The sequence below is a fragment of the Salvelinus alpinus genome, chromosome 30 (assembly GCF_045679555.1).
Source record: "Salvelinus alpinus chromosome 30, SLU_Salpinus.1, whole genome shotgun sequence".
NCBI lineage: Eukaryota > Metazoa > Chordata > Actinopteri > Salmoniformes > Salmonidae > Salvelinus > Salvelinus alpinus.
In genome coordinates, this window is record NC_092115.1 from 36,719,321 (window position 1) to 36,741,926 (window position 22,606).

General features: G+C 43.0%; 1 protein-coding gene across 1 annotated transcript in view; it reads right to left on the bottom strand.

Moving 5' to 3' along the window:
• Positions 1-18,122: 18,122 nt before the first annotated feature.
• LOC139560466 (coatomer subunit alpha-like) overlaps positions 18,123-22,606 on the bottom strand; it is a 28,564-nt gene continuing 24,080 nt past the window's right edge. The window contains exons 16-28 of the mRNA XM_071377273.1: positions 22,377-22,539; positions 22,125-22,271; positions 21,843-22,032; positions 21,651-21,746; positions 21,301-21,513; positions 21,080-21,169; positions 20,255-20,361; positions 19,995-20,141; positions 19,532-19,855; positions 19,332-19,442; positions 19,047-19,208; positions 18,749-18,943; positions 18,123-18,591 (exon numbers count right to left, since the gene is read on the bottom strand). Coding sequence (XP_071233374.1) covers positions 18,532-18,591; positions 18,749-18,943; positions 19,047-19,208; positions 19,332-19,442; positions 19,532-19,855; positions 19,995-20,141; positions 20,255-20,361; positions 21,080-21,169; positions 21,301-21,513; positions 21,651-21,746; positions 21,843-22,032; positions 22,125-22,271; positions 22,377-22,539 — 2,005 coding nt within the window. The 3' untranslated portion in view covers positions 18,123-18,531. The remainder of the gene's footprint in view (positions 18,592-18,748; positions 18,944-19,046; positions 19,209-19,331; positions 19,443-19,531; positions 19,856-19,994; positions 20,142-20,254; positions 20,362-21,079; positions 21,170-21,300; positions 21,514-21,650; positions 21,747-21,842; positions 22,033-22,124; positions 22,272-22,376; positions 22,540-22,606) is intronic.

Here is a 22,606-nt window from a genome sequence, read left to right on the forward strand (position 1 = left end):
TGTAGACGGATGCCGACGGAAGTCGACAAGTAAAGCTGGAGGAGGTACATATCCACCGACAGCTATTTCTAGGAAACGCGACAATGGCAGGCATGGCATTCACCTTTGTTATTGCCCATGAAGTGGATGCTATTGAAATGTAACTTCTACGCAAAGCAGAACATGATCAACATGGTCCAAGGAATTAATATCCTGATGATAAGAAAATGAGATACCAGCCCAAGCTCTTTTTAACATTCACAAAACTTGTTTTGTATTTTTGTGATGGTTTTCTCAAAATATAACCAGGTAGTGAGTGCATTGGCTACTAGAATGACAGAGGTGTTTTTGCAGCATATGGGATATGCTCGGTTGTTAGCCATTGAGCAGAAAGGAAGAAAGAACTCTCTAGGAAAAATACATGTGGAGTTGTATGTTTCCTGATTAACTGCTCATGTTGTGATTGTGGTAATGTACAGGAACTGAAGTCCTTTTGTTCTCCCGATCTGGAATACCTCACCCTCAAATGCCGTCCGCATTACCACCCGAGTGAATTATCTTCGGTCATAGTCACTGCCATGGATATTCACCCCCAAGCCGACACCGCAACGGATCTCAAAGAACTACACTGGACTTTGTGCAAATTGGAAACCGCATATCCTGAGGCCGCATTTATTGTATTTGGGGTCATTAATAAAGGAAATCTGAGGAAAATACTACCGAAGTTTTATCAACACATCTCCTGTGCTACTTGTTCATAGGGCACTTTTGACCATTGCTACTCCCCCTTCCGGGGCGGCTATAAGGCCCTCCCCTTCCCTCCCTTCGGAAAATCAGATCACGCCTCCATTCTGCTCCTCCCCGCCTATAAGCAGAAACGTATACAGGAAGTAACCGTGTTAAGGACTGTTCAACATTGGTCTGACCAATCAGAATGTATACCTAAAGTTTGTTTTGATCATGCAGACTGGGATATGTTCCCGGTTGCCTCTGAGAGTAGTATTAACGTATACACTGACTCTGTGACTGAGTTCATCAGGAAGTGGATAGAGGATGTTGTTCCCACTGTGACGATTAGAACTTATCCAAACCAAAAAACATGGATAGATGGCAGCATTCGCACAAAACTGAAAGCGTGAACTACCGCAGTTAACCACGGCAAGGTGACTGGGAACATGGATGAGTACATATAGTCCAGCTATTCCCTCCGTAAGGCAATCCAACAGGCAAAACGACAGTACAGGAACAAAGTGGAGTTGAAATTCAACAACTCAGACACGAGACGTATGTGGCAGGGACAACAGACAATCACAGATTATAAAGGGAAAGCAAGCCACGTTGCTGACACCGACGCCTTGCTCACAGACAAGCTAAACACCTTCTTCGCCTCCTTCAAGAAAAATACAGTGCCGCTGAAGCAGGCCACCGCCGCTCACGAGGACTGTAAAGCTCTCATTCTCCGTACATGTGCAAACCATCTGGCTGGAGTGTTTACGGACATATTCAATCTCTCCCTAGTCTGTTGTCCCTACTTTCTTCAAGATATCCACCATTGTTCCTGTACCCAAGAAAGCGAAGGTAACTGCACTAAATTACTATTGCTCTGTAGCACTCACTTCTGTCATAATGAAGTGCTTTGAGAGTCTAGTTAAGGATCATATCACCTCCACCCTACCCAACACCCTAGACCAGGCCTGGGCAACTCCAGTCCTCGGGGGCCTGATTGTTGTCACACTTTTGACCCAGTCCCAGCTAACACACCTGAATCCAATAATCAACTAATCATGATCTTCAGTTAAAAATGCAATTAGTTTAAATCAGGTGTGTTTGCTATGGATGGGGGAAAAGTGTGACACCAATCAGGCCCCCGAGGACCATAATTGCCCAAACCTGCCCTAGACCCACTACAATTGGAGACTACAAATGGAGACATGATGGCGCCAACGGAGATGGCAGCATTGCGACTAGCTCTTAAGCAACTCTGCAGTATTTTGTTTGTTTATATACCTGCCACCCTAGACCTTCCTCAATTTGCTTACCGCCCCAATAGATCCACAGACGATGCAATCACCACCACACTGCACACTGCCCTGTACCATCTGGACAAGAGGAAAACCTATGTACGAATGCTTAATATTGACTATAGCTCAGCATTCAACACCATAGTACCCTCTAAGCTCATCATCAAACTTAAGGCCCTGGGTCTGAACCCCACCCTGTGCAACTGGGTCCTGGACTTCCTGACGGGTCGCCCCCAGGTGGTGAAGGTAGGAAACAACACCCCCTCTTCGCTGATCCACAAGGGTACGTACTCAGCCCCTTCCTGTACTCCCTGTTCACCCATGACTGCGTGGCCAAGCACGCCTCCAACTCAATCATCAAGTTTGCAGACGACACAACAGTAGTATGCTTGATTACCAACAACGATGAGGTGAGGGCTCTGGGAGTGTGATGCCAGGAATATTACCTCTCACTCAATGTCAACAAATCTAAGGAGATGATCGTGGACTTCAGGAAACAGCAGAGGGAGCACCCCCCTATCCACATCGATGGGACCACAGTGGAGAAGGTGGAAAGCTTCAAGTTCCTTGGCGTACACATCACTGACAAACTGAAATGGTCCACCCACACAGACGGTGTGATGAAGAAGGCGCAACAGCGCCTCTTCAATCTCAGGAGGCTAAAGAAATTTTGCTCAACACCTAAAACCCTCACAAACTTTTACAGATGCACAATTGAGAACATCCTGTTGGGCTGTATCACCGCCTTGTATGGCAATTGATCATCAATGACATCAACCACCCGAGCCACTGCCTGTTCACCCTGCTATCATTCAGAAGGCGAGGTCAGTACAGGTGAATCAAAGCTGTAACCGAGAGACTGAGAAACAGCTTTTATCTCAAGCCCACCAGACTGCTAAACAGCGATCACGAGCCTATCAGGGGCGGCTGCCTACAGACATAGACTAGGAATCACTGGCCACTTTTAGAAATGGATCACTAGCCACTTTAATAATGTTCCGTATCTAGCATTACTCATCTTCTATGTATAAACCACACTCCACACTATTCCACATGCACTCCACATGCATCCCCCATTTCATACAGTTGAAGTCGAAAGTTTACATACACCTTAGCCAAATACATTTAAACTCAGTTTTTCACAATTCCTGACATTTAATCCTAGTAAAAAAATCCTGTCTTAGGTCAGTTAGGATCACCACTTTATTTTAAGAATGTGAAATGTCAGAATAATAGTAGAAATAATGATTATTTAAGCTTTTATTTATTTTATCACATTCCCAGTGGGTCAGAAGTTTACATACACTCAATTAGTATTTGGTAGCTTTGCCTTTAAATTGTTTAACTTAGGTCAAACGTTTCGGGTAGCCTTCAACAACTTTCCCACAATAGGTTGGGTGAATCTTGGCCCATTCCTCCTGACAGAGCTGGTGTAACTGAGTCAGGTTTGTAGGCCTCCTTACTCACACAAGCTTTTTCAGTTCTGCCCACAAATTTTCTATAGGATTGAGGTCAGGGCTTTGTGATTGCCACTCCAATACCTTGACTTTGTTGTCCTTAAGCCATTTTGCCACAACTTTGGAAGTATGCTTGGAGTCATTGTCCATTTGGAAGATCCATTTGCGACCAAGCTTTAACCTCCTGACTGATGTCTTGAGATGTCACTTCAACATATCCACATAATTTTCCTGCCTCATGATGCCATCTATTTTGTGACGTGCACCAGTCCCTCTGCAGCAAAGCACCCCCACAACATGATGCTGTCACCTACGTGCTTCACGGTTGGGATGGTGTTCTTTGGTTTGCAAGCCTCCCCCTTTTTCCTCCAAACATAACGATGGTCCTTATGGCCAAACAGTTCTATTTTTGTTTCATCAGACCAGAGGACATTTCATTTTCCCATGATGTAAAGCAGAGGCACTGAGTTTGAAGGTAGGCCTTGAAATACATCCACAGGTACACCTCAAATTGACTCAAATGATGTCAATTAGCCTATCAGAAGCCTCTAAAGCCATGACATCATTTTCTGGAATTTTCCAAGCTGTTTAAATGCACAGTCAATTTAGTACATGTAAACTTCTGACCCACTAGAATTGTGACATAGTGAATTATAAGTGAAATAATCTGTCTGTAAACAATTATTGGTAAAATGACTTGTGTCATGCACAAAGTAGATGTCCTAAACGACTTGCCAAAACTATAGTTTGTTAACAAGACATTTGTGGAGTGGTTGAAAAATGAGTTTTAATGACTCCAACCTAAGTGTATGTAAACTTCCGACTTCAACTGTATGCACTGTATATACTGTATTGTGTTCTAGACTACACCACTGACTGTTAAACAGCCATCTCCAGCACATCAGAGGCTGCTGCCTGTAGACATAGATTAGGAATCACTAGCCACTTCAAGGAAATGAAACACTATACCACTTTAATAATGTCTCTGTATCTTGCATTACTCATATGTGTAAACTGTACTCTATACTATTCTACGGTATCTTAGTCACTTTAATTGTTTGTAAATATTGCATCACCCATCTCATATGTATATACTGTACTCTATACTATGCCACTGTATCTTAGTCCAATGCCGCTCTGACATATACAGTCGTGGCCGAAAGTTTTGAGAATGACACAAATATTAATTTTCACGAAGTCTGCTGCCTCAGTTTGTATGATGGCAATTTGCATATACTCCAGAATGTTATTGTTATAGAATGTTATAGTGATCAGATGAATTGCATTTAATTGCAAAGTCCCTCTTTGCCATGCAAATTAACTGAATCTCCCAAAAGAAATTCCACTGCATTTCAGCCCTGCCACAAAAGGACCAGCTGACATCATGTCAGGGATTCTCTCATTAACACAGGTGTGAGTGTTGACGAGGACAAGGCTGGAGATCACTCTGTCATGCTGATTGAGTTCGAATAACAGACTGGAAGCTTCAAAAGGAGGGTGGTGCTTGGAATCATTGTTCTTCCTCTGCCAACCATGGTTACCTGCAAGGAAACACGTGCCGTCATCATTGCTTTGCACAAAAAGGGCTTCACAGGCAAGGATATTGCTGCCAGTAAGATTGCACCTAAATCAACCATTTATCGGATCATCAAGAACTTCAAGGAGAGCGGTTCAATTGTTGTGAAGAAGGTTTCAGGGTGCCCAAGAAAGTCCAGCAAGCGCCAGGACAGTCTCCTAAAGTTGATTCAGCTGTGTGATTGGGGCACCACCAGTACATAGCTTGCTCAGGAATGGCAGCAGGCAGGTGTGAGTGCATCTGCACGCACAGTGAGGCGAAGACTTTTGGAGGATGGCCTGGTGTCAAGAAGGGCAGCAAAGAAGCCACTTATTTCCAGGAAAAACATCAGGGACAGACTGATATTCTGCAAAAGGTACAGGGATTGGACTGCTGAGGACTGGGGTAAAGTAATTTTCTCTGATGAATTCTCTTTCTGACTGTTTGGGGCATCCGGAAAAAAGCTTGTCTGGAGAAGACAAGGAGAGCGCTACCATCAGTCCTGTGTCATGCCAACAGTAAAGCATCCTGAGACCATTCATGTGTGGGGTTGCTTCTCAGCCAAGGGAGTGGGCTCACTCACAATTTTGCCTAAGAACACAGCCATGAATAAAGAATGGTACCAATGTAACGGATGTGAAATGGCTAGCTAGTTAGCGGGTACGCGCTAGTAGCGTTTCAATCAGTTACGTCACTTGCTCTGAAACCTAGAAGTAGTGTTGCTCCTTGCTCTGCAAGAGCCGCGGCCTTTGTGGAGCGATGGGTAACGACGCTTCGTGGGTGACTGTTGTTGATGCGTGCAGAGGGTCCCTGTGTCGGGGCGAGGGGACGGTTTAAAGTTATACTGTTACATTGGTGCCGTGACCCGGATCACTGGTTGCTGCGGAAAAGGAGGAGGTTGAAAGGGGGGTGAGTGTAACGGATGTGAATGGCTAGCTAGTTAGCGGGTACGCGCTAATAGCGTTTCAATCGGTTACGTCACTTGCGCTGAGACTGAAGTAGGGTTTCCCCTTGCTCTGCAAGAGCCGCGGCCTTTGTGGAGCGATGGGTAACGACGCTTCGTGGGTGACTGTTGTTGATGTGTGCAGAAGGTCCCTGGTTCGCGCCCGTGTCGGGGCGAGGGGACGGTTTAAAGTTATACTGTTACACCAACACGTCCTCCGAGAACAACTTCTCCCAACCATCCAGGAACAGTTTGGTGATGAACAATGCCTTTTCCAGCATGATGGAGCACCTTGCCATAAGTCAAAAGTGATAACTAAGTGGCTCGGAGAACAAAACATGGATATTTTGGGGCCATGGCCAGGAAACTCCGCAGACCTTAATCCCATTGAGAACTTGTGGTCAATCCTCAAGAGGCAGGTGGACAAACAAAAACACACAAATTCTGACAAACCCCAAGCATTGATTATGCAAGAATGGGCTGCCATCAGTCAGGATGTGGCCCAGAAGTTAATTGACAGCATGCCAGGGCATATTGCAGAGGTCTTGAAAAAGAAGGGTCAACACTGCAAATATTGACACTTTGCATCAACTTCATGTAATTGTCAATAAAAGCCTTTGACACTTATGAAATGCTTGTAATTATACTTCAGTATTCCATAGTAACATGTAACAAAAAATATCTAAAGACACTGAGGCAGCAGACTTTGTGGAAATTCATATTTGTGTCCTTCTCAAAACTTTTGGCCACGACTGTACAGTACTGTGCAAAAGTTTTAGGCAGGTGTGAATAAATGCTGTAAAGTAAGAACGCTTTCAAAAACAGACATGTTAGTAGTTTATATTTATGAATTAACTAAATGCAAAGTGAGTGAACAGAAGAAAAATCTAAATCAAATCCATATTTTGGTTGACCACCCTTTGCATTCAAAACAGCATAAATTCGTCTAGGTACACTTGCATAAAGTCAAGGATTTTGTAGGCATATAGTCAGGTGTATTATTAAACAATTATACCAAACAGGTGCTAATGATCATCAATTCAATATGTAGGTTGAAACACAATCATCAACTGAAACAGGCAACGTTGAGGAACGTAGACGCAGGGGTTGGACAAGGAAACTTACTGCAGCAGATGAAAGAAACATCATGCTTACTTCCCTTCGCAATCAGAATATGTCTGCCCTGAACTTAGTCACTGTTACTAGCTGGCTACCACCCGGTAATCTACCCTGTACCTTAGAGACCGCTGCCCTATATAAGTAGTCATTGAACACTGGTCACTTTAATAATGTTTACATGCTGTTTTACCCACTTCTTATGTACATACTGTATTTTAGTCAAGGCTCATCCTATATAACTACTGCTGTACACACCTTTTCTATTCATATACGGTGCCAAGCAAAAGTATTCATCCTCCTTGGCGTAGTTCCTATTTTGTTGCATTACAACCTGTAATTGAAATAGATTTTTATTTGGATTTCATGTAATGGACATACACAAAATAGTCCAAATTGGTGAAGTGAAATGAAAAAAAAAACGTATTAAAAAAAAATCTAAATTCAAAAGAAACGGAAAAGTGGTGCGTGCATATGTGTGTATTCACCCCCTTTGCTATGTAGCCCCTAAATAAGATCTGGTGCAACCAATTCCCTTCAGAAGTCACATAATTAGTTAAATAAAGTCCACCTATGTGTAATCTAAGTGTCACATGATCTCAGTATATATACAGCTGTTCTGAAAGGCCCCAGAGTCTGCAATACCACTAAGCAAGGGGCACCACCAAGCAAGCGCCACCATGAAGACCAAGGAGCTCTCCAAACAGATCAGGGACAAAGTTGTGGAGAAGTACAGATCAGGGTTGGGTTATAAAAAAAAATCAGAAACTTTGAACATCCCACGGATCACCATTAAATCCATCATTAAAAATTGCATAGAATATGGCACCTCAACAAACCTGCCAGAGAGGGCTGCCCACCAAAACTCACGGACCAGGCAAGGAGGGCATTAATCAGAGAGGCAACAAAGAGACCAAAGATAACCCTGAAGGAGCTGCAAAGCTCCACAGCGGAGATTGGAGTATCTGTCCATTGGACCACTTTAAGCCATACACTCCACAGAGCTGGGCTCTACGGAAGAGTGGCCAGAAAAAAGCCATTGTTAAAGAAAAAATTAAGCAAAAACGTTTGGTTTTCGCCAAAAGGCATGTGGGAGACTCCCCAAATATATGGAAGAAGGTACTCTGGTCAGATGAGACTAAAATGTAGCTTTTTGAACATCAAGGAAAACGCTATGTCTGGCGCAAACCCAACACCTCTCATCACCCCGAGAACATCATCCCCACAGTGAAGCATGGTGGTGGCAGCATCATGCTGTGGGGATGTTTTTCATCGGCAGGTACTGAGGTACTGGTCAGATTTGAAGGATGGCGCTAAATACAAGGAAAATCTTGAGGGAAACCTGTTTCAGTTTTCCAGAGATTTGAGACTGGGACGGAGGTTCATCTTCCAGCAGGACAATGTCCCTAAGCATACTGCTAAAACAACACTCGAGTGGTTTAAGGGGAAACATTTAAACGTCTTGGAATGGCCTAGTCAAAGCCCAGACCTCAATCCAATTGAGAATCTGTGGTATGACTTAAAGATTGCTGAACACCAGCAGAACCCATCCAACTTGAAGGAGCTGAATCAGTTTTGCCTTGAAGAATGGGCAAATATCCCAGTGGCAAGATGTGCCAAGCTTATATATACATACCCCAAGAGACTTTCAGCTGTAATTGCTGCAAATGGTGGCTCTACAAAGTATTGACTTTGAGGGGGGGGGGGGGGGGTGAATAGTTATGCACGCTCAAGTTTTCTGTTATTTCCTGTTTGTTTCACAATAAAAATATTTTGCATCTTCAATTGGTAGGCAGGTTGTGTAACTCAAACGATACAAGCCCCCAAAAATCCATTTTAATTCCAGGTCGTAAGGCAACAAAATAAAAATAAATGCCAAGGGGGTGAATCATTTCGCAAGCCACTGTACTGTCTATACTGTCTATACACAGACCATCATGTACATACAGTGCATTCGGCACCCCTTCACTTTTTTCTAAATTTGTTACGTTACAGCCGTACTCTAAAATGTATAAAATAAATTGTTTTCCTCATCAATCTACACACAATGCCCCATTTTAACAAAGCGAAAACAGGTTTATAGATTTTTTTGCAAATGTATAAAAAAAAATTAAAACAGAAATACCTTATTTACATATTTATTCAGACCCTTTGCTATGAGACTCGAAATTGAGCTCAGGTGCATCCTTTTTCCATTGATCATCGTTGAGATGTTTCTACAACTTGATTGGAGTCCATATGTGGTAAGTTTAATTGATTGGACATGATTTAGAAAGGCACACACCTGTCTATATAAGGTCCCACAGTTGACAGTGCATGTCAGAGCACTAGAGCTGGCCGCCTGGCCAAACTGAACAATCGGGAGAGAATGGCCTTGGTCAGGTTGGTGACCAAGAATCCGATGGTCACTCTGACTGAGCTCCAGAGTTCCTGTGTGGAAATTAGAGAACCTTCCAGTAGGACAACAATCTCTGCAACACTCCACCAATCAGGCCTTTATGGTAGAGTGGCCAGACGGAAGCCACTCCTCAGTAAAAGGCACACGACATCCTGCTTGGAGTTTGCCAAAAGGCACCTAAAGGACTCTCAGACCATGAGAAACAAGATTCTCTGGTCTGAGGAAAACAAGATTGAACTCTTTCGCTTGAATGTCAAGCATCATGTCTGGAGAAAACTAGGCACCGCTCATTACCTGGCCAATACCAACCCTACGGTGAAGTATGGTGGTGGCAGCATCATGCTGTGGGGATGTTTTTCAGCGGCAGGGACTGGGAAACTAGTCAGGATCGAAGAAAAGGTGATCGGAGAAAAGTACAGTGAGATCCTTGATGAAAACCTGCTCCAGGGCGCTCAGGACATCAGACTGGGGCGAAGGTTCACCTTCCAACAGGACAATGACCCTAAGCACACAACCAAGACAACGCAAGAGTGGCCTTGGGACAAGTCTCTGAAAGTCCTTGAGTGGCCCAGCCAGAGCTTGGATTTGAACCCGATCAAACATCTTTGGAGAGACATGCAAATAGCTGTGCATCGACGCTCCCCATCCAACCTGACAGAGCTTGAAAGGATCTGCAGAGAAGAATGGGAGAAACTCCCCAAATATATGTGTGCCAATCTTGTAGCGTCATACCCAAAAAGACTCAAGGCTATAATCGCTGCCAAAGGTGCTTCAACTAAAGGGTCTGAATACTTATGTATATGTGATATTTCAGTTCTTTTAACATTTGCAAAAATTGTGTGTAGATTGATGAGGAAAAAGCAATTACATCCAGTTTAGAATAAGGCTGTAACGTAACAAAATGTGGAAAAAGTGAAGGGGTCTGAATACTTTCAGATTCCACTGTATACAGTATATTTAAGAGCACCTCCTCCCAGCTGCCCACTGCACTGAGGCTAGGAAACACTGTCACCCAGGATAAATCTACGATAATCGAGAATTTCAATAAGCATTTTTCTACGGCTGGCCATGCTTTCCACCTGTCTACCCATACCCCGGGCCAACAGCGATGCACCCCCTGCAGCAACTTGCCCAAGCCCCCCCCCCCTTCCCCCGTTTCTCCTTCACCCAAATCCAGACAGCTGATGTTCTGAAAGAGCTGCAAAATCTGGACCCCTACAAATTAGCTGGGCTAGACAATCTGGACCCTGTCGTTCTAAAATTATCTGCCGAAATTGTTCCAACCCCTACTACTAGCCTGTTCAACCTCTCTTTCGTATCGTCTGAGATCCCCAAAGATTGAAATGCTGCCGCGGTCATCCCCCTCTTCAAAGGGGGAGACACTCTAGACCCAAACTGCTATAGACCTATATCCATCCTGCCCTGCCTTTCTAAAATCTTTGAAAGCCAAGTTAACAAACAGATCACCGACCATTTCAAATCCCACCGTACCTTCTCCGTTATGCAATCTGTTTTCCGAGCTGGTCATGGGTGCACCTCAGCCACGCTCAAGGTCCTAAACAATTTCATGACCGCCATCAATAAAAGACAGTACTGTGCAGCCGTCTTCATCGACCTGGCCAAGGCTTTCGACTCTGTCAATCACCGCATTCTTATCGGCAGACTCAATAGCCTTGCTTTCTCAAATGACTGCCTCGCCTGGTTCACCAACTACTTCTCAGATAGAATTCAGTGTGTCAATTCAGAGGGCCTGTTGTCCGGACCTCTGGCAGTCTCTATGGGAGTGCCACAGGGTTCAATTCTCGGGCCGACTCTGATATATCAATGATGTCGCTCTTGCTGCTGGTGATTCTCTGATCAACACCTCCTTTCCTTCCAGCTCTCTTCTGCCAATGACTGGAACGAATTGCAAAAATCACTGAAGCTGGAGACTTATATCTCCCTCACTAACTTTAAGCATCAGCTGTCAGAGCATCTTACCGATCACTGTACCTGTACACAGCCAATCTGTAAATAGCACACCCAACTACCTCATCCCCATATTGTTATTTATCTTTTTGCTCTTTTGCATCCCAGTATCTCTACTTGCACATCATCATCTGCACATCTATCACTCCAGTGTTAATGCTAAACTGTAATTATTTATCCTCTATGGCCTATTTATTGCCTTACCTCCCTAATCTTCTACATTCGCACACACTGTACATAGATTTTTCTATTGTGTTACTGACTGTACGTTTGTTTATGTGTAACTCTGTGTTGTTTTTGTCGAACTACTTTGCTTTATCTTGGCCAGGTCACAGTTGTAAATGAGAACTTGTTCTCAAGTGGCCTACCTAGTTAAATAATGGTGAAATAAATAAATACAAATATTTATATTCCGGATTCTGATATTTGTTAATTCCTTTCTTTTTTGAGGGGGGATTTGTGTGTGTATTGTTAGGTGTTACTGCACTGTTGGAGCTAGAAACATAAGCATTTCGCTGCACCTGCGATAACATCTGTAAAATATGTGTACTCGACCAATAAAATGTTATTTGATGCCATGCCCTTGTACCGTCCTAATTATTATTTGTGATCGTGCAACATGGAATTGTAACAGATGTGATTGCATGTATGGTAATTGATAGCATGTCAGCATTACTACAGCCTGCAGTTTATTTCTTTAATTCTCAATCTTTAAGTTGCTTTTGTCAGTAAGCAAGTAAAGAACAGAATTTGATTCAATCACATGAAGGACAAAATAATCACAGTGCAGAAAAGGATTAGACTATACACGTACATCAGTTCACATAAGGTAAACAATATGCCAGGCAATATGCCAAGCAGTCAAATGCACTTGGTATTGACCTCACGGCGGGTGTCTGCGGTACTTGCTCATTAAGGGACGGTTTCCCGGACACAGATTAAGCCTCTAAAATTACCAGTGTAGAAACCCCCTACAATAACCCTTGTGTAGCCTACAACATGTATTACATTTTATTCACACCTAATAGACAATCAACACATTTGAATTTGTTTTGTAACAACAATATTACTGGCAAGACAAACTTTAGGCTATAACATGGGACACAACATTGAAGTAACATCTAGATAAATACATTAGCTATATTGTCACAAGGAGGATATTTCATTTATTTATGTTAGACATTTGGATGTTAGACATTTGGATGTAGGCCTATGTAAATACATTGTAAGGATAAAGATGTATATAAGCTCTCAATAGTCATCCACCCAAAACAGTAAACATGCATTGATATTAATCAATGATAGAAATTTCCAGTCGACAACAGTCGAACGTTTATGACCTTTGATCACATGGTTGTTGTAAAGGTCATGCCACAGAATTTCTAAACATAGAGGTGCAACATCGCGAGACTTCCGGGCACGCTTCTGAAACAAACCAAGCCGACCACACCGGAATTTGGGGGTTTCAGAAGTAAAGGAGAGAAGTAAAAAATTATTCCTTAGTTGTACATTTTCTCGAAATCTAATGCCACAACCTAGATTCGAGCCAATGTCTTAGGTAGCTAAACATGTTATTACTCCAATCTCGAGAAAATGACAAACTGACATGTTTCCATTTTCGTCAAAAACAGCTTTTTAGCTTTATATTGAAGGAGTGCCTTTTATTTGACGGATTGACATGCGCAGTTTGGCGCGAGAGACCGTTTCTACGCATGTGCTTTGTTAGCCAACGTCGCCATGACATCGCCTAGAAGTGTGATTGGGGATGTCTGTTGGAGAAGCAGTTTCTGTACTGTATTTTATATAGTCATTATGGATCACTATTCAATGAAATAACTCGATTTGTAGCGAACTTTAAAATAATTCACTGTTGTGATCGAACTTGATCATAATAAACAGATTTTAGATCCCAAACGGCCGCCAAATTGTTTGGGGGGGACCGTTTTTGCGATCGTAATTTACCTAGGCTTTCTACGGAACACCAGGGCCTTTGTCACCGCCATGTTGCTTCGCAGTAGCCGACAAGTATAGCTCGTGACTTCACGCTCCAAGACAATGTGTGAAGCAGGCAAGAATAACTAAGTACCTTCGGGTAACGGATTTTTGGAACGTTTCAGAATAAGAGTCCTGCCCTGTACACTTTGTAAATGAATATTTAGAGCGAAAATGAGCACAAATATCTATATAATTTATAGGGGGGGGGGCAACCTCTGTGGATTTGGAAACTAGAAGTTCTCCTGAGTAGAAGGAACCTCCCTTTTACTGCAACACTACTAGGGCAAATGCAGGTAGATTTAGGTATTGGCGGGTAAGAATGTTTCTCCAGCCATGTTGGCGGGTGGTCAATTTGCAGGGCTCTACAGTGAGAGCATTACATTTGCGAATCAAAATATAGTCAGAAGTCAATAATGAGCACATGTCAGTTGCAATTTATATCAGAAAAATGCTGCAGTAGCTGATTTCAAAGTATTTCTTACGTTTTGTTTCATGGATGTGCAGCAACACTGCCTGACTGGGGAGCTGTGCTCAATGTGAGTTAAGTGCTGATAGATTCATTTTTGCGCTGTGTGCAGACGTAAAACTCGAAAGTCTATAAAGTGAGAGTTTGTCATCGTGTTTATTTGCTATTTACATTGTTTCGTTCGCAAGCTCGGATGTTTTTCAATGTTAGTTTGAGTATGCTGCTTCAACTGATAGTGAAGAGACGCTGTCTACTACAAGCAAAGATTGTGTATTATATTGACAAGATATATATGTGACTGTTCTAACAATGGAAACACATGTCCTCAAAGATGGAAGGCAGGCAGGAGGAGACGAGATTAGGTGGGACCATTCTAGCCAATGATAGGGCAGATACGAATGTGACCAACAAGCCATAGAAATAGATAGAGGACTCATCTTTGGAACTGTGCCATTATAGTGTCTGTGACAGCATTGGCTGCGCCATTGAGGCAATCTTCATTTTAAAGAAGTCCATTTTCTTCTTCATTGGCTGATTGGTCCCAACTCATCGGAATCGGCACACAGTTGACTACTTTAAAATGGTGGGAGCCCTCAATGGCTATAGAGAGCAATAGTAATGGTGTCTTTTTTTGGGCACTAACTCCACCAAAACGTATGGGAAAATGTATGGAGTTTTTGGATAAACACAGAAAATAAGGTCTGTGGTAAAGACAGGCTTAGGAGATCTTGTGCGTTTTGTTCTATGTGATAATCTTAATCAGCTACTGTCACTTTTTTTGTGAATTTTGTGAAAAAACATAACGCACATGAAGGCTTCATATTCCATGAAGGTCATGTTAACTGACTGATATTATCTCATCTAAAAATCATATAAGATCTCTTAAACTTGTGTTAACCTCAGACCGTATTTTCAACGTTTATTCCTAAACCTTATTCTATACCCATTCATTTTGCCCACAGGAACCTAACGATTACAAAACTTATATTCGGTCAAATACGCCTAATTTAGCAAATTAGCAATTCAGTTTTTTGTTGACCAAATTCATTAACTTCCAGGGAAAAATTCCTCATTTCGTGGAAAGATTTTGGGATGAGTAAAATCTCTAGCTTTGTCTCACACACACAAAAAATGTAATCCAATTTTATTTGTCACATGCTTGGTAAATAACAGGTGTAAAAATGCTTACTTTACGGGTCCTTTTCCAACAATGCAGAGTTAAAAATAAAGATAAAACAATTATAATAATAAAAACAGTCACCTGAGGAATAAATACACAGTGAATAATGAATAACAATAACAAGGAAAAAATAACATGACTATATACATGGAGTACCAGTACCGAGTCGATGTGCAGGTGTACAAAGTAATTGAGGTAGCCACACTACCGGACAAAAGTTTTAGAACACCTACTCATTCAAGGGTTTTTCTTAATTTTTTTTACTATTTTCTACATTGTAAAATTAGAGTGAAGACATCAAAACTATGAAATAACACATTTGGAATCATGTAGTAACCAAAAAAGTGTTAAATTGAAATATATTTCATATTTGAGATTCTTCAAAGTAGCCACCCTTTGCCTTGTTGACAGCTTTGCACACTTGGCATTCTCTCAACCAGCTTCATGAGGTAGTCACCTGGAACGCATATCAATTATCAGGTGTGCCTTGTTAGAAGTTGTGCAGTTTTCTCAACCATAAGCCTCCTCCAACTTAATTTTAGAGAATTTGGCATTACGTCCAACCGTCCTCACAACCGCAGATCACGTGTAACCACTCCAGCCTAGGACCGCCATATCTAGCTTCCTCACCTGCGGGATCGTCTGAGAACAACCACCCAGACAGCTGATGAAACTGAGGAGTATTTCTGTCTGTAATAAAGCCATTTTGTGGGTTAAATCTGATAGGCTGGACCTGGCTCTGCCGTGAGTGGGCCTGGCTCCCTAGCGGGTCAGCCTATGCCCTCTCAGGCCCACCCATGGCTGCACCCCTGCCCAGTCATGTGAAATCCATAGATTAGGGCCTAATTCATTTATTTCAATTGACCGATTTCCTTCTATGAACTGTAACTCAGTAAAATCTTTGAAATTGCTGCATGTTGCATACATTTTTGTTCAGTATAGTATAGAAATCAAAGCCTTTGCAGCCTGAATAGAGAATGTTTTTTGCAAGAACCGGTTGCGCACAACAAGGCTGCCCAGTCTTCAAAATGGTAGTGAACACAGACAAGCCTTGATAAAGCAGTTTAATACATTTCTAATATTCAAAAATCGTACTTTAAAAGTACAGGAGGTTGATGGGGAGGACAAGGCTCATGGTAGTGGCTGGAGCAGAATGAGTAGAATGGTATCAAATACATGGTTTGATGGTGTCATGACGTTGGCCTGATGGGGGAGGTTTATGACCCCCATAAATACCTCACCCCCCCCCTTTTATCTTTCTCTACTTTATAGAGTTGACTCTTGAAAAGCCCTTTGTTAACATAGAGATTCTGGGAACATCAAAAGGTGGGAAACGGAACCATATTTCGGTAATCCAACCAGTTGAAAATATGCGTTGGTACTTAATGAATATGATGTCAGATCAGTTGGCGTCAGACATGATTACTGATGATAGGACGACATAAACTATCTTGGAGCATCTACACATTCTAGTTATCAGATTCACATGGAATTGTTGTGCAATTTAAATGTTTAAATATGAAACTATTTGTGAAAAGATTAAATGTAATTTTTAGCTTCTTAATGAGAGAACGGTTTGTCATAAGAACACCACTCTGCTCACTCAGAGGCCCCGCCCAAGTGAACAAACATGGATTGTAAACTATGAAACACGCCCTTCTTTCACCACTATATAAACCCGTTGACGAAAATTCAACTTCCTGTTCCGGGGACGTGAGGACAACGGTCCTACGTTAAAGGGCTCAGATAATAACCTAACGAAATTAGCATCGTGTTCAATGTGACGATCGACACGCCGAAGGATGAATTTCGACTATACCAGCCAGAATATAGCACGAGCTTAAAAGTATGGTATGAACTTTGAACTCTTATTCACTAAAGTGATACCTCCTAGCCGTTGCGTTAGCAACAGCAGCTGTAAACATGGCCTAGGAGAGGACGGACAGAGTATCCATTCTACCACGCTCCAGTTCACCACTAGACATTCTTCCATGCTGGACAACCCGGCCATCTATCTACGACCAATCTACCGAAGCGCAGCTCAGAGCAAATATTTATTGCATTTTCCTTTTTCAAATGGGCGGTTATTTAGAATTCATAAGATACTGTATTTACGATAGCATAGCTGCCTACGGCCCAATAGAGACACAAAATATTTTTGTTCCTCAGTCTTCCCGCTCTTCCATTCAAAACCCAAACCCCCTTTCTTTGTGTAACCAGACGTCATATCTGTTCCGTCCGCCAGGGACGTTTTCCTTTGACATAATTTGTAATCAATGTATGATCCATTCTGTGTAGATGTAATTCTGTGTGATTATTTAGGTATTTAGTAAATAAATAATTTAACCAAATGTTGTATTGCTGATTCAACTTGTTAGCCAGGGTTCGTGAAGATAACCATGAATTTACAACTTTCAGATGAGACTGAATAAAGTGATGATTAAATATTGACTGCTACTGATGTAAAAGATTACTGGGTCTTTAAGAGTTTATTCGGAAGATAACAGCTCTATAAACATTCTTTCGTGGTGCCACGACTTTCTAGTTTATTACATTTACCTGATTAGCTAATCCGGTAATATTAATTACAGAGAAATTATTTTATAGAATAGCATGTCATATCACTTAATCCGGCATAGCCAAAGACACGGCAATGGCATTCCATTCGCTCTGTTCCAGCCAATGGAGCCGTCCTCCATTGTTTAAAAGGCATATCCAATCGCTGGTATGCATTCTATTACCAAAAATACACATTGAAAACTCCCAAGATGGTTCCTCAAAATGATACAATGGCAATGATTTCTACATATGAATGATTCAACCTGTTCCTCTGGGGGAAAAGGAAGAAATTATATTTAATGTTGTGCCATTTTGTATTTTATTTGCACCAATTTGTCCCTTTCATGTTGTACTTGCAACATTAGCAGAACATGACTTTGATCCAGAGCTTTCAAAGCATTGTTTGGGGTGTCCATGTTTGAAAACCAGGACTTGAAACGAGCTAGAATGACACTTGTGAAATTACAGAATTGTTCACCAACATATTAGTAGTAGAGCTTTTATTATATTTAACAAGTTACACAAAGCAGTGATGTTCATTTTGTATTATTCATTTTATGGGGCTTACAGGTCAGAAAGAGACGGACAGGTTTGTCTAGTAGGGTTCTAATAAAACAACAATTGGAGCAGAGATGATATAACACTCACAAGTACAGCATCACAGGAAAGGTAAAGCAGGCAGTCACAGTCAGAAACATAAAAAGGCTTAACATCAAAATAACATTTGCTCACCAATAAATCGTATGTCACCCTACCAACCCTTCTCTCTCTCATTAATCATGTTTTCTTCTATCTAATCCAAGAAAGAAACGGTGTATATAGAATAAAGTGTGGATGTGTTTCGCTTAATGGATCAATGTTGTTCTTCCCCATTCCTGGTCCTTTTCACGTCCTCTAACGAAACTGCAGAGGGCTGACACGCAGACCAATCACATCCTTTCCGATCTCAGTCACCTTGGAAACAAGAAGGTTAACGGTCAGCGATATCACTGACGGAAGAGGACATCTAAAATATGTTTTAACACTCAGTTACAAAGCAATTAATACAACTTCATATCAAAGAGGGGCATTCTGTACATGACAACACAGTAGGGCTGTTCTCTTGACTGACCTGTGTGACCCTGCAGACCTGGCCCTTGTAGGGGGGGCAATAGCAGGCCCCAGAGAGGGGGCACTTCTCCACTGGGCGTCCACGGTACAGGGGCGTGTACGAGGCAGCGCACAGGTCAAATGGATTGTGGGGGTCGTAGTTCAGCTGGTGGGCATCTGTCAGCGTCTTCTCGCATGCTGCCAAGATCTTGCGTGTCTTTAATACAGAGATGGAGAAGGTAAGAGACAGTGAATATATAGAAATAATTGCATGTGTATAAAGGGACATAGTACACACACACACACACACACTTTGTTACCTGCTGTGCCACCTCTGGTTTGGGTCCTAGTTCAAGCAGACGACGGGCAAAACTGGCAGCTGTCTTGAAGTTCTTCAGTTTAAAGAATAGATTTAGTGCTGTACGTAAGACAAGGACCATGTGGACTGGCTGGAGACTGCAGTGGGTGAAGTAAGCTGCCATCTGGGAAAAACAACACATACAATCTTTAAAAAAGGATCAATGGGTAGTGAGCTCCTCAGTGAATAGGGAGATTGCGGACTAATGGTTCAGTTGGGAAGTAGATAAGAAACACAATGACAATACCTCACACAGCCTCTTCTGCTGGTCTAATGTGTCTTTAGGCAACTTTTTCCTTTCCGTTTCCATGGTGAGGCCAACAATGTATTCTCTGCAGATTGTGATCAGCTGCTGAGCCTAAAAGACAGTGACCTCAATCAGGTTATCACCACTAAATACCACCAGGCCCACACTTGATTAACCTTAGTCTAAACAAGTCTACGTACCTCTGCGATCTCCTGCTTGTTGTCGACCACCAGCAGTGGCACAGACAGCAGGATGGTGCGGAAGCGTTCAACGCCCTCCTCGAAGCGGCCGGCAGTGGTGAGCTGGTAGCACTGCTGCAGGCGGGCAATGAGATCTGAGAGACGAAGACCCACAGCGGGCAGCCCCTGCTTGGCCCCACAGTCCTTCCAGTTCCTCTGCGGGTTGCCACGCAGGCAGGGCAGAGACGGCAGGCCCAGGTAGCATGTCCTCCCGCGGGATAGAGTCTGCATGAACAGCTGCTTATAGGGCCCGAACTGCACCACTCCAACCTGGTCATGGAGCAACTGAAAAGTAGAGAAAGAGAGAGAGACTAGTATAAAGTATAAACCTGTATAAAAGGCATGTGTGTATGTGAGTGAGTGAGTGAGTGAGAGAGAGAGTGAGAGAGTGAGAGAGTGAGAGAGAGAGAGAGAGAGAGATTACCCTCATGGCAGTCTCAAAGGAACCAGCCAGGACGTGGTCCACAGGGAGCTGGGAGTTGTTGCACCACAGTTGAGTGGGGCTCATGCCCTTGGTAGGAGGGACAAAGAAACCATCTTCAGCCCCTACTCCGGCACCAGCTGGCAACTCCTAGTGGGAGAGAGAAGATACAACATTCTCAGACTGACTAGTCATCAGTCATGCTATGAGTCCTGCTAAACCAAAGAGTGGAGATTTCATGTTAAAGAAGAGAATCATCTCACCAGCTCTGGAGGCAGGTCCAGATCCTCCTCTACCTCCCAGCCTCCTCCCTCCTCCTTCGTGGCACCTCCTTCCTCCCCTAATCCATCCTGGGCATCCATGAAACCATCTGATGGAGAGAGAGAGATGTCAAATAGAAATCCAATATGGATGGTGTTAAGAGATAGATGGGAGGGGTTGAATGAAGCTTAAGGTTGGGAATAATGACAACTAATAACAAGATAACTAGTGTAAAACATACTGTGTCTGTAAAACATACACTACCGGTAAAAAGTTTTAGAACACCTACTCAGTCAAGGGTTTTTCTATATTTGGACTATTTTCTACATTGTAGAATTATAGTGAAGACATCAAAACTATAAAATAACACATAGAATCATGTAGTAACCAAAAAAAGTGTCCTCAAGGCAAGGGTGGCTTCTTTGAAGAATCTAAAATAACATATTTTGATTTGTTTAACACTTTTTTGGTTACTACATGATTCCATATGTGTTATTTCATAGTTTTGATGTCTTCACTATTTTCTACAATGTAGAAAATAGTCAAAATAAAGAAAAAAACATTGAATGAGTAGGTGTGTCCAAACTTTTGACTGGTACTGTATATTTGCAAAAAAATATATGGGGGATTGGAAGTGATGCAGAAAACTACATTGATGGAAGCTACAAAATATCTGCAATATTAAAGCTGATCTACCCCCTAAAAAATTATACAAATAAATAAAAGAGAGAGGAGATAAATGAGAGGAACATAGAAAGAGATGGGGTAAGATAGTGCCAATCTAAAGTCTTGTCACCTCATTTAAGGATTTTTTGAGAAGGACTCACCCTCGTCCAGCTGAAGCTCTGCGTCCTCTCCCCAGCCCTCTCCTCCTGGGGCATCAACATCCATGTCTGCAGCCATCTGACCAGCCTTCCCTGCAACACACACAATAAAAAAACGAATGTAACAACTCTACACAACAAATATGCTGACACGACACAATACACTACCGCAGGCTAGTCCCAAATGGCTAACACAAAATGTGCTGTTCGGGCAGGGGACTCACCCTTGGCTGCAATGGCTCCCTCGAAGAAGCCCTTGGACACAGTGAGCAGGGGCCAGTTGGTATCCAGGGGGTTGATGGGAGGTGGTGGCTGCAGCAGCTGGGCATTGGGGTCCACCTCAGGGACAGTGTCCTTTTCTGGGTCAAAGGTCTCTTTCAGTGCTTCCGCTTCTTCGTCCATCCCGTGGGTGGCAGCAGTCAGATATGCCAGTGACTCTACAAATGGAAGACAGCCAGAGTTAACAGACAAGCAGTTTAGACCAAAAGCACCACAAACAAGAGTCCCATGTCAGAAATATTGAGGGAGCTGGAAAGAGAGAGTAAGAGGTGTGTGTTCATTTAAGAAGACTCACTCTGGCCACAGTTCTTCAGGATGCGGACTCTCTCGCTGACGTCCCCCAGATACAGAGCACCCTGGTAGTGTCCACTCATATCCTTTCTGATCTCAGCTGCAACACAGTGATCAAACACTTGTCAGTCAAACAACTCTGACAAACGCAGGCACTATTGGTCTGAAACAAAACACACTCCTCTATCTGTCTAACCTATCTTCATCATCTTGCGGAGCTTGGCCAGGTTGCCGGTGATGAGGTAGAGGAAGGTGAGCTTGTCGAAGTTCTTGGTCCTCTGGTAGCACATTTCCACGACCTGGTGGTGACCCTGCAGCAGCGCCGCCTCGCCCAGCCGCTCCCAGCAGCCCCTCTCATCCAGAGCCTTGGCGGCCTCCAACGCCACCTACAGGATCGGAGGGCAAATTACACCACACAGTGTTTCACACAGACGGTCCTCTCAGAGATGTTGAATGAAACCTGGGGTCTCAAACTCACCTCAATGTTTCCACACTCCAAAGCCAGACTGAAGCGGGTCTTTTCATCCTTGACGAAGTGCAGGGCCACCTCCGGATAGCCCTTCTTCTGCAGGTAGGCGATGATGGACTGGCCAACCAGCTTGGCGTTACGCACCATGTGCAGCACCTGTAGGAGGTCAGGGGTCAAACAAAGTCAGTCAAACAAAGTCAGTCAAAAAGTAACTCCAGAAAGGGAAAAGAGAGAAGGAGCATCAAATGACCTCCTCCTCACCTCCTCATATTTGCGGTTGACCAGGGCCAGTTTGAAGCGGTACTCCGTAGGGTCAATGTTCAGCACGCGGGGCCTGCACTCACGGTCAAGACAATAGACACTGTTGCCTCTGACCCGGGTCACGTAGATGGGCAGATCCAGAGTCCGGATGATACCATGATCACTACAGAAAGAGGAGTGGAGTGTGATTAGAAAAGTTGGATACTGCTCTCCTCTCTCAAACTCATCAC